Below are 15,272 nucleotides of genomic sequence, written 5' to 3' on the forward strand. Positions count from 1 at the left end.
CCTCGCTCCCCGGCAACAAATCAATAATATAAAACCCCACACTAGATGTGACAATACAGTAGTTTGCACCACTGACACTGAGATTTTTAACACCAATAAATATGTATTTACAGTGTATCGTTTTAAACACAATCTGTACTATAGACACGAATACACGGTTATCTCAGCATATGGATCTTTCATGTCAACTCACTTCTTGAGGCGCGGCGGGCAACGTCTTATTTTGCCAGAAACAGTGATGACGGGAGAGTTGTTTTGCCAGTAACAGTGATGGCGGGAGAATTGTTTTGCCAGTAACAATGATGGCGAGAGAGTTGTTTGCCAGTAGCAGCGAGGGCACGTTCGGTGCGGTCACGCGTCAGATATCGTACGTTGCAGACGTCACCTCGCTGACATACTTGACTATAACTGCTGCCGTCGTCTCCGCGTTGTAAGAACACGGGGTCACGTGGAAGGAGGGGCGGGTGAGGTTATATAAAGCCCCGCGCAGTGTGACGCTGCTGCAGTTGTTGTGTTGGGGAGAGCAGTAGTGTGTTATACGGCACATTATAAGGACACGTGTTATCTGTAGGAGATAAGTGGAGGGGGTGACATTGACCTGATGGCAACGGGTTTGCTTTATTAAGGCAGTCCATAAAAAGCAGCCCTCCCACGAGGGAAACATAACCGCAGTGTATAGCAATCCTCGCCACGTGCGCAGCAGATACTGTGCTATCTAGTAACCCAGCAAGGCCCATGCACCGGCTGAAAGTGTTTCTGTAACCTGCAGCATGGTGGCATTCTGTATTTTAAGTTGACCTTGATAACAGGGCTGGGTTTTCAAGGGAAGTGAGCGCCATCGCCTTATGTAAGCAGCTAACCAGAAACTACAGTGATTTGTACAATTATTTGGAAGGGGGATGAAAGAAATACAAATGAGCCTCTCAGATATTTCTATATTAAAGCTAATTTAGTTACTGTAGGCTTAGATCTGTTCATTTCCCCCCCCTCAGGTTTTTGGCAACTTATTTCCCTACAAAAACACCACTGACGACAGAAATAGAGAGGCTTTTCTTAAGAGAAGGATCAACCCATGCTTTGAATTAAGGGATATTTTTAACAGATGGCAGAGGTATATGGAGTATAAACAGTACTGGTGGATTATGTACATGACTATCATCAAACTAAGTAGTTGTCTAGGAGCTCTTCATTAGGCTACCACATAAAGACAAGTCTAAGGGAGTCATTTCTGTATTAAAGATTCTCCCAGACAAAATATAAGTACCATGCCATAACTACCTTTTATGATGTTTTATTATCTAAAATAAATAAGGCACATCCAGTGACCTAGGGTTTGGAAATATAAAAAACTACAATAATTAGTATAAAACAAATATGATCCATATATGTACAATAGAAAAATATATCAACTCTTAATTATTGGGGGGGGGGGGATCTATAATGTATAAAAGGGGAAATGTAGAAGGCATTGGCTCTTAACATTTATTACAGATTAAATGTTTTTTTTTTTTTTTATCAATTTCATTTTAAAATAAGTCACACTTCCCCCTGTCCTTGAACATTAGAGATGGGTGCGGAAGTGAGTAACAGGCAGAGCGCAAACACTGGGCAAAGCGATCCTCCAGGGGTGTATCACTGCATTTGAGGGTTGGGTGAAATATAGGGGTCCAAAGATCCTGGTTTACTTGGCGGCTCTGCCTTCTTTGAAGATGCCTCGTCTGAAACTGCATATTACTAGCTTACCTTAAAATGTCAACAATTACTATGGCTGACTGATACAGCAGTAATAAAAAATGTACATATCGACATCGTCATTTTTTTTATTATTGCAATATTACTATCATATCAGTATAACGCCCAACTCTACAGTGACGGTTGAGGGATTAAGTACTTGGCCTAATATGGTATGCCAATAATGAACTGATCAGTGACAATCAGTTTTATGAGCACAGAGTGGGGAAATCGTTACTACTATAAAGGGTTTTTTTTTCTGTTCAAAGCAAATTTGTTGTTGACTGGGCCTTAGTATTAAGAAATAACTTTTTAAGTGCAGTTTGGGAATAAGTCCAATTAATAATATGTTCTTGTATAGCGCTGCTAGTTTTACGTAGCGCTTTACAGAGACATTTTGCAGGCACAGGTCCCTGTCCCATGGAGTTTACTATCTTATGTTTTTGGTGCTTGAGGCACAGGGGAGATAAGGTGACTTGCCCAAGGTCACAGGGAGCCGACACGAGTAAAGAGTTTTAGTGCGCGCTGGCTGTCAAATGTCTCCCTGGAGATCCCTCTTTAATGCTGCTCCCCGTCTCCCGTGATCAGCGAGGCTTGAGAGGACTCACACACATATAACAAAAAGAATGGGGGCGCAGAGAAGAAGGAAAAGAATAACTGAAAGTGCATAAGTACATTTATAAACTCATATTAAAATAACAAGTACACAACTTACGATAAAAGTGGAATCATATGGATCCAAGTACACAGAATGGGTATATCACTCAAACGGAAGGTCCGTAGTCCAGGCAATATCCCCCTCTGGATCGCAGTTGGCGTGTGCTTAGGGGAAGTTCTAAACTGGCGTCCACGTGTAGTGATCCCTGCACTCATGTAGGCAGTGCTAGGCGTATAGCGTTGTCACGTAATTACCCAGCATGCAATGGCTATCCTATGCGTTTCGTGTCACACTTCATCAGGGGGACAGGGAACAGGTTCCCCTGCTTAAAACTCCGTGCCAGTCAGTGTCTTTACTCACTTAGCCGCTCCTCCAATTGACAATAGTTTAAAAATAATGTTGCTCTCTTTCTCCCTCCTTTTATCTATTTTTGATTTAAAAAAAATTATTTGGGATTTCTTTCTTTTAGACACCAAACATTCACAAAATATGAATGTAATTGAGATTTTGCATGAAGTGATTGGTTTATATACACATCCTCTCAAATTTTCAATGTGTGAGTTATCTGAGTGACCCTTACATCTTACTTTTTGTTTTGGGTAATTCCAGTGTGTTACCTCCATATTTATAGACTTGGGTACGGTACCTCGCATCAGCGGCTAGAGAAATATTCCTCAGGCTGAGGTCTCCCCTCCCCCACCCCCCCTTTGCTTCAAGGAATCAAAATTAGATTGTGAAGTCTGCAGAGATTTAAAGTGTCTACTGTATTTTGACTTTTACAGAATATTGCATAGTTTGTGTTATAAATCTACATATATCAGTTATAATACATTTTGCACCATACGAGGCTTGGCCAAGTATACATAAAAGGGTTGAATGTCTTTCTACTTTAAAAAAGGGCTTTTTACCAAAAATATCCAGGTATACGACTACATTGAGAGCAAAGATTTAATCTAGCCCATTGGTCTGCAATTGGGATTTGTGAACAGCCAATTCATGTACACAATGCAAAAATATGTTAAAATCAAGTGTCTGATGTTTGCATCAAAATAGTGCTGTGCTATTAAATGTAGTTTTCCAAATTCCTTGTTTTATTCATTTTAGTAATGGGTACTAGAACACAATGGGTGATGCAGTATGTATGAAGACTTGCAAAATGAAGCATGACTCAAATTAAGTCCTGCAAAAATGTCTATCATTTTTACTCTGTTTTCACTTTGCTGGCACCTTTAGTGAGTGGTTTGGGGAGTTGTAATGGCTGAAGAAAATGGATTAATCTTGATAAACATTCCCATGATCAGATGATAGCATGACAACAATCTACTGTACAACAAACTTGGAAACGGGAAAAAAAACTAGAATGCATTTGCTATATAAGGAATTAGGGTGTTATCCGGTTCTAAGGAAAGTTCAAAGTTTCAGCACTTATTCTAATTATATTGTGTCCATCTTCTGCTGTTGTACAGTATTACATAACTGCAGAATAATTAGTGTGCATATTAATCATTTACTCACATGGTGCAAATGCAGCACAGGAGTATATAAGAAGCAAATCAGTGATGTCAAGATAACTTCTTAGAAAGCAATATATGATGGTAGAATATACTAATATAACATATTAAGTCCTTGTTTTTAGGGTATTACAATGTAGATTAGTGGTTAGAAACCTACATTTCAAGATAAATCAACCTGTGCCCCTTCCCGTCTGTCCAGTTTTTATTTCTATTTAGTATAAACGTACAGGGGGTTATTAGACTGCAGCAGATGTAAGTTATTTGAATAATGATGAGTGGTGTCGTGAAAATGTAGATGGACTACCGCTTTAAAATAAACCTTAAGACCACTATTAAGGAACGTTTTAAAATCGCTTACACAGAATGTGCCAAAGGTGTATCGTAATTGTATTTTATGCATACATCGATAATTTAGTGTACAGTATGTTTTTTCTTAAAAGGTTGTACTTTACTCATAATATACATTTTTAAGTAAATCAAACTACAGTTTAAGACAAACCCCCCCCCCCCCCCCCCACCTGTTATCAGATTCCAGGTTGGTCGTCAGCATGGAACCCGTCGCCAAGAAGATCTTGAAAGGCATTATATTGCTGGAAGTGGCCGGTGTGGTTGGGGCATACGCTCTGTTTCATAAATTGAACGTGAGCCAAGGTAGTACTGAGGTGCACTCAAAGTTACACAACACAAAGTACCTGCAAGTAAAGACAACTGTATGCAGTCTCGTACACAGAATAGCACCTGCAACATACATATCTATTTATTTTTTTAATGCGAAATAATATCAAAATGTGAATTTTCATCTTCGGGTATTTATCTTGATTTAAAGGGGCAGTCCCACGTGGCAGGTAAAAAAACATGAGTATATTCCACTAACTTAGAAAAATTAAACTAATCTTAAAGTAAGTATCCTGTTAAAAAAAAGCACGTTTTACTTTTCTCCAGGCCCATTGAATTCATGCATACAGGTAGCTACTTATCTGTTTAATCAATGATGGTTTTGTAGCCCTTTTTCTGACGCCTTCCTAAGGGACTACTGGTACTGTACACAACCTGCGGCTCCAGGAGATCTGAGCCTCCGCTAGCTGGGAGCCTGGGGTAACGGTTCTAGCGCAGCGCCTCCACTTGCCCAGGATCCCCGTTATGTAAGATTGCCCTGGGCAAGAAACATACCATACAGTGCGTGCAACCAAGTTTTACTATGCATAGGCAGTCTTATCTTATTCTCTATATAACACTGGCGACACACTTTATTCGAGCTCGGCTAGTCCCACGAATTCGGGTATACCCGGGTGTATTGAGGTTTGTGACTGTTTTCTGCCCGAGTGCATTGGGTTATTTTCCAGCCAGGGATTGAAGCATTTTATTCCCGCTGGCTGCAATACTGCACAGTGTGTATATATATATATATATATATATATATATATATATATATATATATATATATATATATATATATATATATATATATATATATATATATATATATATACACACACATACATACTGCATTACAATTCATGAATTTATGCCATCTGGTAGACACGCGAAGCATTGCAGCCTATTAAATCCTAATCATTATCATTTAACAGATCAGCCGCCCGTCAGCCAGGCATGAACCCAGGCTGGGAAGGCAAACACAACGGGGCTTGTCAGAGGTGAGGAGCGGCGCATTCCAGGTATCTGCCAGGTACATACTGGGTATTTGCTCGAATAAAGTGTGTTGGTGCAGTAACATCACACATAACTTGCATATATATTATAACGTTAGAGTCCTTATACTATAGTGGCTCAGCCACACCTCTAGGGAATTTGTCCGGTATAACAGTGGCTTCCGCCACGCTCTTATAGAGGTTGTCCTTGTAAAGTATTGGGTAGTATGCTCAGTCCGCTAGCCACTTGCTAGTGTCACTACAGAGGTATTCCTAAGGCGGGATCAGCGCCTGATGAGCGGTGTTGGTGCACTTTCCATTACAATGTACCTTCCGGTCACGGCGGTGACCGTTCCTTCTTCACAAAGGATCCGTGCCTCCGCTCCTTGTCCTCCCGATGTCGCGGTGTCCCGCCGTCTGATCCCAGATGACGGCGACCGGCCACAACTCGGTACGTTGTCCCTAACTAAAGTGACAATTCCTTCCGCTATCGATCGTCCCTGCAGTACCGCAGCCTACGGTGACTCAGGGAATTCTCCTATGGGCCTGAGGGGAATAGCTGACCTATGCAGGCGGGTCACTGACCCCCTGCACTCACACTACCTCCTCCGGCTCTGTCCTCCTCTCCTCCCTAGCGTGGTCTCCCTCTCCACTTCCTCTTCCTTCTAATCCCAGCTTTCTCATTGGCTCCTAGCGTCAGGTGACTGATCCAGAGCTCCTGGAAGTTGTAGTCCATTAATAGAGCCTTTCCCTTATTGGCCTGGCGTTCGCGCGCTCCATCGCGCATGCGCGACCTCCACTTTGTTAGTGCCCTCTGCAACATTGCGCAATAACATGGCGGCACCCTGTACTATCGTGCCGTCGCGGAACCTGCCGCACTCCCTCCGCGCGCACACATAAAGTACCTAACACACCCTTACAGTTTTATACCTATTCTTATACCCAAAAGGTCGAAATAGATGTTGCCTGTGAGTAGGTTTACTGGCTATGCACTTCTTTGCCCAGGCTGTGCTGGAAAGCTGTGTAATACAGCAGGCATAAGCTTTTAGGTCCATGTTACAATGGATAAGAAGTAAAGAAGGACACTGCTCATTTGCATGTCATTACCCAGAGTACCTGGCTACAGTGGAAGCACTGTTAAGCGATAATGGTGAAAGACAGGGTTGCAGACCTCTCTGAGCTATGCAATTTCACCACATAGCATTTTTATTTACTGTATGTACGGTGGAGGGTTTTTGTCAATTTTGTTTACCCACCATAACTATTTTTTGTCTGGTTATACCTATTTCACAAACAATGGACTAAACAAATACACAAATTTACCTCTAATTTTGAGAAGAATAAGATAAACAATGTAAAGACCAACAGATTTGGTTAAGGCCTACCATGGAAAATACGGTTAAAAAAAGATTTGTGAAATATTTTTTTTTAGATTGTTCATCTCCATTTAACCTACTAACATGCCACTGTCCTTCGTTCTTTTTTTGACTCTGCAGGGACTGTTCCTTTAAACTCTGTACGTTGAAGTGACATGGTGTTAGTTAGTTTTGTTTAGACAGCTTGTACAATTATCTTAAAAAATATTGTTTTACTCTGGTTTCCACATGGTTTGATAGATCCAAAACAAGGGATGATTCACTCAATATGTAATAAGGTGAGAGATAAAGAGGATGAGCCCCAGCTCAGCTAATACAGTGTTAATATGTTCTAGAGGGGTGCTGTCAGGGAATAAAGATGAGGCATATACAAGGAAAGAAGAATCCATAAATGACTCACCCAACCTCTTCCAGATTAAATAATATATTAATGTTAATAATACTTTATTAATGGTTAAAACCTACTAGGTCCTTCAAAACCAAGTGATAACCCCTGTTAGGGTTTATGGTGTAGAAGTGTCCTTACATTTAAAACCTCAATAGCGCTGGCATGTGGCATAAAGCCATGTATGAGACAGTTGGTATGACATTAGCCCACCCATGAAGAAGTTCCTCCCGGAACGAAAAGCGCGTCGGGTGATGTGCTGCTTTTCACGTCACTAAGTGTGACTGAGACGCAGGTCTCAGTCAAGGCATTAGACAGGCAGTGTGTTCTATTACGCTAAGCTCTGGCTAACAATCTATAGCTAGATAAAAAGATGTGGACCCACAAGGTAAACACTAGCAGTCAGTATATTAAACCAATACTGTCTATGGAGCACTAACTCGATTTCAGTATACCATTACTGAAGCCGATACACAAAATATAATCTGTCCGGTAAATAGAGGCAGGCATGTGAGACACAGTACGCTACAGCGTCTATCAATAGTAACAGCCTACCCTCATCTTTACTATTTGGATAAGCATTCAATTAGAATGATAAATATTTGATGGTTGTGACAATTATCCACACACCTATTTTATCTGTATATACATTGAACACGATCACTCTTCTGGAACCAGGATCACATGTACAGTAGGATGTGAATGACTCCAGTGATTTAACGCAACCCCTTTTGAAAGCACACAAAGTCCTTCTATATTCTTTAACTTTATTGGGGGAGTCAACAGAAATATAAAAGGTACTTGAAGATGGTGTAATGTAGTGCGTGTGCTTCAATAGCTGATGGTGCCTTGGTATAAAGGGGGGGGGGTAAAAAAGGATGGCCTTTGCAGGGGTGTAATGGAGGAAGAATGTACTCACTAAGCCAGCTAGTTAGATCTAAAGCACATGTTCCTGTGACAAGCAGGAAGAGTCAAAGGACCATTCCATAAACAGAAATGGGTAGGGGAACAACAAGGCTAAACCAAACGCATGGTAATGAGAATGGGAGGTTGCCAGGGCAACCAACTGGTGGCAGTGTAAAGATAGAAAGTGTCAATAATGTATCTTTACACATGCAGCTAGCTGCTGGAACAGGGGAACTAACAAGCAGCTGAATTATGGAGACAGAAATCTGTGAGCTGCAAAGAGACACAGAAAATGTGTAATCCTGTTCCAGGACAATCACAGATGTCCCAGTTACTTCCTGACACAATCCATGAGACAGTTTTTTTTCACGGTTTTTTTTTTCATTTCTGGGCTCTAAAACGGCCCATGACTTATTTTGTATATATACCGTTCACATAATTATCACTAACAGTTTCACAAAATTGGCTATTACCAGTCTCGCCATATATCAACTTTAGAATATCAATATATTATACAGTGGCTCTCTTGGGATCAAATATTATTACTAGGAATGCTTTAACATCCTATTACAGCTCTTACTGATCATACAGACAGTAACATTCATTTCTAACTGACCCTACCAATAGAGACACCAATATATAGGATTCAGGATACTGACTCTTCAAAGGTCACACAAACTGTGTGACAACCATACATGGCTTTATGCCACATGCCAGCGTTATTGAGGTTTTAAATTTAAGGACACTTCTACACCATAAACTCTTACAGGGGTTATTACTTGGTTTTGATGGACCTAGTAGATTTTAACCATTAATAGTAGTTCTCAGTAATAAAGTATTTACATTAATATATTTATTTAATATAGTAGTTTCATAAAAGTTATTGTAATTTGTTTTAAGAACTTTGTAAATCAGCAAAATGTTTGAGGGAAACTTGTTGATTTGCACTCAACACTTCTCAATTTTTGTATAAAAATATTGGAAAAGTTGACAAATTCGATTATTTTCAGGAACATTTCTAACAAGTGGCTTTCTACGTAAGATATTTGCTTTTGAGGATTTTTTAGTGAAGTTTGATAACTTTAATAACTTTTTTGGAAGCTGCAAATGGCCAACATTTGCTAAGCTTCACCAATCTGTAGAACAGGTGTGCAAACGGGGGGGGGGGGGCACAAAATGTTGAAAGGGGGGGCGCTGCGCTTGCAAAGGCCCCGTGCTCTTTTCCACAACATTTAAATTGATTGCCTGGGGAAGAGCGCCGGGCCTCTAAATTGCTTCTTCCGTTCTCTCCAGCTTCTCTTGACACTCGTCGCTACGACAATGCAACAAAATGCCAACGCATCACATGACAACGCAACATCGCAATGCCATGACGATAACGTCTCAACGTCACAGAGAGAGATGCCAAAGAGGGGGGGGGGGGTGTGGAAGTTAAGAGCAGGCAGAGGATGCTACTTAAAAATTTTGCACACCCCCTGCTCTAGAAAATATTTTCCTTTCGATCTCTGGACTCCCTCCGTTTCTATTTTTCTACTTCTGTCTAAGTACTGTAACGGATTTTCTGACCTGGCCTGACCCACCCAATCCCATATTGGCCCCTGTGGTCTAACCAGTCCCCATTACAGTGTGATGTCCGGTGGTGCACCTGTTGGCAAAAGGACTCCTGAGTCTCCCGCATGATGTTGTGTGGGGATTGCCAACCCAGACAGGCAGCTGAGGTAGTGTGCTTGAGTCCTACCTAGATCCAGTGCAGCGCCTCCACCTCATCAGGATCCCAGCGTGAGCTTGTGGATGGTCCTGGTGAGGAACTCCTCTGTGGTGCTCCTCTCTGTGCAATGATTCCACACTTACACACGAGAGTGTCTTTAATCAGGAGCATCTTTATTGAATACGGTGGGCCAGCTGCCCTCCACAATGGGTGTATTTAGCCCTCCATTGTTCACCGTACTTCCCTTTGAAAGGTATAGTCCTCCTAATGTAGGGATTCCCTATCCCCGCAGGGATATCTACCCTGTGCCAGGTCCCTGGTCACAGTCTCATAAGCAGCAGCTTAGAACAGAATCACTCTTAACTCCTTCCAGAACTGGGAAGAACTATTACCTAATCCTTCAACAGTTTAGCAACTACTTCTGAACTCCTAACTTTTGATCAGTGCTGTGCCTTATGTATCCTCTGGGGGCTGACACAACTCTGACAATACTAATTATGGATTCAGAGCATGTGACCACTCCCATCCATACATAGGGCACCTCACCAGGGTGTGAGGGCAAACCTCCATAATTACTGCTGGCATGCCCATAATTTACGAGGCCTTATTGTCAGCAGGAGAGATGACTGCAGCCATTTTACAGCATGGTTACAGTACTCTCTGGGACTGATTGTAAAAACTCCAAGGCCAGTCGCACTTTGGGTGAAAACTCCAATTGACTTGAATCAGCGTTTCTGCCATCAGCTGATCCGGAGTTTAAGGAATCAGACCCTTTATGCTCAGTTTGTTTTCTTATTTGTGACTCAATGGGATTAACTTTGCTCCTAATCTGTTTTTCAAGTCTAGGTTGTACCCTGGCTAAACAGTAAATGTATTTAAATTTCACCCAGCATCCATCTGTCTAAGTCTTCTGGTGCATGTGGGAGACAGACCGGGAGTCATAAAAATGCAATGACGAATGTCACTCTCAGTCTGACAGTATCTCCCGATAAAGTAATTTGCTCGATACCCTGCATCATCGTGTTTGACTATCCCGCATCGTGCTTTGATGACTCCGGCCTTAACTTCTAACAACAAAGCTCTGTAACACCATATGTCATAGGTGGCAAATAAGTGAAAGACTGTAAAGTACCATCAACTCTAAAAATAGGTCAAACATTATACAATAGCTGTTGTCCTATCATCTTCTTGTATTTGTTTGTCCATTTTTGGTACCGTTTTAGCCCCAGTTGTTTAGATCTTGTACCATTTAGACTATTGAGGCATTATTTGGACCTAAAGTAAGGGGTGGTTACATTTAGATTAGAAATTTGTGTTAAAATACTCACCTTTTATACAAGTATTCTATATTGTGTGATTGTTACAATAAATATAATATGAATATAGGTGGGTTTTGTACATTTGATTGTAATGTGTTCCACTGATAAATCGCTAATCTTTCTGCCTTTCACTAGATTTCAGGTATACAATGAACAGAAGATTTCCCTCTGTTTTAGAAGGTACATTTTTTTCTTCTGCTTTTATATAGTTCACGGTGGCACTGCCTTGCAGTCTGTGCTGTTATAATTGGTAGGTTTGTGAGTTAAGTCTCAAATTCTGTAACGATTCGAAATTCACTTCTTCCTAAAAGTCAGATAAAATGTAGGCAATAGAAAAGCAGAAGAGTGGTAAGGGGAGTCCCTGAAATGAACTGTGGAAAATATAAGGCCAATCACTCGTAGGTCAACATTGAAATAAACAGAACTTTTTTTTTTAACACAACTTGTCACTGTAGAATCACTTGAGTTATTATTTAAAAAATAAGTTTTCTGTTTTAAAATGATGGCTTCACCATAATAAGTTGATTGTATTGAAGTACCACATTTTCTGTTTGCATTGAAGGTTTTTGAATGCACTACGATAGCACTACTGAATGTGGAGTTACTGGACAGAAAAAGGGGAGGGTGGCTGATTTTCTAAGCATGGCCTACAGGCATTGTCTTAATTTTTAACCTTTTAGAGTGACATTTATGAAGGTCCCTGAAAGCCACAAGGGCCGGCACTCCAGGGACCCTGAATGTCATACCTTTTTTTGCTCTTTCTCGAATGGGAGATTGCATTCATGATTGGAAAGGAAAAACACTCCTATTTCAGTCATCGGAATGCTGGTTGTAACTGATTGCTATTGAAGTGATCACGTGGTTGCGATCCCTGTATCATATAAGTTAAATTAAAGCAGCAATACGGGTTTTACTTTATTTTTTTATTACAGGATTGAAGCAGGGGTTTTCGGAGCTGCACTGTATTTATTTCAGCTCATTGGACCCCCTGCTTCTAGAGATAACGTCATCCAGTGCGGCATTCTATTGGCCCGCGTGACTGGGATGTTTAAACTGAAAAGAGATAACCGTCACACCCTACAAAGTTAATTCTGGAAGTAAGGTGTCCCCAGAGCTGAAATTAACACAGTTCAGCTCTTCGCCTATAATAAATTTAAACAATGATACCTGTATTGCTGCATTAACATATTAGTAATGTGTTTAAATATTCATATATAAATCACACTAGAAAAGTTGTTTTTCACCCGAAGTAAAGAGTGGCATGAAACACCTAATCTAAAAAAACCTTTTGTTCATATATAGTGTACTATAAATCCAATGAATGGTCTGGAATATATGGCACACGGGAACTTGATGCAGAAACGTGGTCTACAATAAAAAAATTGTGAGTTTTGTTGGTCATAGATTTTATGTTAAACAAGTATTTTAGAAAGTTTGTAACAGTAATGTGTCTTTTTTTGCAGGTTTTTTGTGATGGTTATTACACAAACTTCTGCTGCATCTACAAAATAAAGCAATGTAGGATTATTCAAAATAGTCAAGTGAAATCCATCTTCATCCACATGAACAGTGTGACAAACATGTGGCTAGTATTTAGCCTTTGTGTTGATACGTAGCCGAATAAACTCGAGTTGTCCACTTCTGTCATTTATTTGCGAAAGAGAAGGGTTTGCCTTTTAAACAGTGCTAATTTTATTTAGTACCATTTCAAAGGCACTTAACAATTAAAGATGGAGAGATGTAGCCACGTTGGCTATAGTTTTGTTCTGCCTGTTGCATATACTCGCTCCACAAGGCTTTCTGAAGAGTTCCTCAATAGTGCTGTTCAGCTTACAGTTTTGTAATTTCTTTTTTTGTGGCTTAGACCCCTTTTATATGTAGAAGTAATATTGCTATTAAGAGCAAGAAATTACAGTTTGGTATATATCCCGTTTAGTAGATCAGTCGATTAAAACCATAATGCTCATCATTGCATTCGATCCGCGACTCGCATAAGCTACTTTCATTTGCGCGGCCCCATATTTCTTGCGTAAAGATCACTACAAAACTCCAATAGAAAAAAGGTCCAACACTCAAATGGATATACATAAAACATATACAATAAATACCCTATACATTCAGGTATATGTGCTTACACTTTCAACCTATGACCCACCTGTCAGGCTATCCCTAGACACAGGAATAAGGTTTAATTGTGCTAAAAGATACCGTAGCCGGTACGAACACTTGCAAAGTGCCTATTTCCACACCGGCTCACATTTGGAATTTTCTAGGAATGCACCGATCAAAAGCATATCTCTTTCTCCCCTCTTGTTTATACATAAAACATACATTTGCAAAAACAAACAAACAATTTATTAAACAAAAAACACTAAAATAAGAATCTCACAAGGGTGGTGTATGGGGAAGAGAAAACAAATATCCGCAGAAATTCACTTCCCCCCTCCCCATAGAACAGAATAGGAGAAAAGCAGGAAGCAGCCTAGAAGACCCAAATCCAAATGAGGACTGGCACCATGTGTCACTATCGACCCTTCACTTGGCCCTTTGTAAAATAAGCCATCGACTCGCTATATGTACACCTACAGTGCGTGACGTCACCGCGTCAATTGTGTGACCATGAAGATCAGTTAAGTGCTCCCTCTGTGCAACAAAGACATGAGGAAGAGACTGATCAGGGGCGCCCCCCAACGCCAGCAGGCCAGTACCACCCTGCACAACAGGCGTCTATGGGAGCATCCCATCACCCAGCAATGGAGCAAGCCACTCAGGTTAAAGCCCAGAGTCGAGCTGTGGGAGAAAACCACGGATCTCCATACGCATACTCCGCAGCCCTTTTTCCCTCTAGCATGAAGGGACTACTGGTGCTGGCGTTACCTGTGGGCTCACAGAGAGCTGAGCCTTTGCCACTAGGAACCTGGGTTAACAAATATATAAAGTGGCAGCGCCTTCACCTGTACAGGAACCCAATTATATGAGATAACCCCGAAGAGGAACCAATAATAACAGCTCACAGATTATGCAATAACCTTTTACTGTCATATAAACTAATCAACACAGAGGATATAATTACTACTGGTTACAGTTATCACTAGCCACGCAGGGCTTTGTCCCACCACAGTATACCCCACACAGTGTCCACAATACCAGGAGAGTCCCGGGGTCGCCTCACCCTCTGAGTGTCCCCCAAAAGATACCCTCCCTTCTAGGTGTGATCAGCGCCTTACTGTACAGTAGTGTTTGTGCACGTTTGGTGAACAGGTACCTGCCGGTTGTATCCGCACCCTGGTGCACTGACAAGAAGAGGTAAAGGGATCCGCCGATCCTGCGATATCCTCCGCTGGCTGAACACCTCCCACTGAAGTGACACTTGCGGTGATAGTAGCTCCAAAAGCAGCTGTGGCCCTAATCTGGCTAACCAGTAAAGGCAGGGTCCCTAACTAATGGGGCCTTCCCTAGAGCAGCCACAATCTAGGGTGAGTTGGGCATAGCTGGGGCCTAAGGGGTGTCTCTGGTCTAGTGCAGAGGGTCACAGACCGCTGCACCTACACACCTTCCCCTCTCTGAGTCCCGGCTCCAACTCCAACTCCAAGAGCCAGAATGGCCGCCGTGGAGGAAAAACAGGAGGATCAAGAAAACAGGACAAGAAGGAACAACCTCAGGTTCAAAAACATTACAGAGACGGTCACAGATCTGGAGAGAGCAACAACTGAATGGCTACAGACCCTTCTCCCGGAAACGCCCCCAGCATTACTGATCCTGGACAGGGTGCATAGAGCGCTCAGACCGCGACCACAAGCCGGAGATAGAGCTCGAGATGTAGTGGTGAGGATGCACTACTTTAAAACTAAAGAAGCGATTTCTAACCTGGCACGGGAAAAAGGAGGGCTGAAATGGGGAGATGTGAAGATAGACGTGTACAACGACCTAGCCCCATCAACGCTGTTGAAGAGGATGGCCCTGAGACATATCACAAAAGTCCTGAGAGACAATGAAATCCGATACAAGTGGGGGTTCCCATTCTGC

At 41.5% G+C, this 15,272-nt stretch overlaps 2 protein-coding genes across 5 annotated transcripts in view; one reads left to right on the top strand and one right to left on the bottom strand.

The window, feature by feature from the left end:
• Nucleotides 1-330, bottom strand: part of LOC142489277 (HEAT repeat-containing protein 5B-like) — a 69,248-nt gene extending 68,918 nt beyond the window's left edge. Inside the window, exon 1 of the mRNA XM_075589758.1 lies at nucleotides 194-330. The gene's annotated coding sequence lies outside the window, so the exon portion shown is untranslated. The remainder of the gene's footprint in view (nucleotides 1-193) is intronic.
• On the top strand, nucleotides 250-12,884 carry LOC142489280 (protein CEBPZOS-like). Of its 4 annotated transcripts, none has more exons than XM_075589768.1 (5): nucleotides 250-430; nucleotides 4,432-4,554; nucleotides 11,382-11,426; nucleotides 12,549-12,630; nucleotides 12,710-12,884. In XM_075589768.1, exons 2-5 carry the CDS (start codon nucleotides 4,452-4,454, stop codon nucleotides 12,756-12,758), a joined length of 279 nt encoding a protein of 92 aa, XP_075445883.1. In that variant the 5' UTR covers nucleotides 250-430; nucleotides 4,432-4,451; the 3' UTR covers nucleotides 12,759-12,884. The 4 variants fall into 4 exon arrangements, with proteins under 4 accessions (XP_075445883.1, XP_075445882.1, XP_075445885.1 ...); XM_075589767.1 differs by having other exon boundaries at nucleotides 279-464; XM_075589770.1 differs by lacking the exon at nucleotides 250-430 and adding an exon at nucleotides 484-847.
• Nucleotides 12,885-15,272: the final 2,388 nt, after the last annotated feature.

Source organism: Ascaphus truei, chromosome 3, assembly GCF_040206685.1.
Source record: "Ascaphus truei isolate aAscTru1 chromosome 3, aAscTru1.hap1, whole genome shotgun sequence".
In the NCBI taxonomy this organism is placed as follows: Eukaryota; Metazoa; Chordata; class Amphibia; order Anura; family Ascaphidae; genus Ascaphus; species Ascaphus truei.

Bases quoted from the DNA above. Each gene is read 5' to 3' on its own strand.
- LOC142489280 (XM_075589768.1), top strand. From the start codon at position 4,452: ATGGAACCCGTCGCCAAGAAGATCTTGAAAGGCATTATATTGCTGGAA. The intron at 4,555-11,381 runs GTAGTACTGAGG...GCCTTTCACTAG, and splicing joins TAAATTGAACGTGAGCCAAG to ATTTCAGGTATACAATGAAC. The intron at 11,427-12,548 runs GTACATTTTTTT...GTTCATATATAG, and splicing joins ATTTCCCTCTGTTTTAGAAG to TGTACTATAAATCCAATGAA.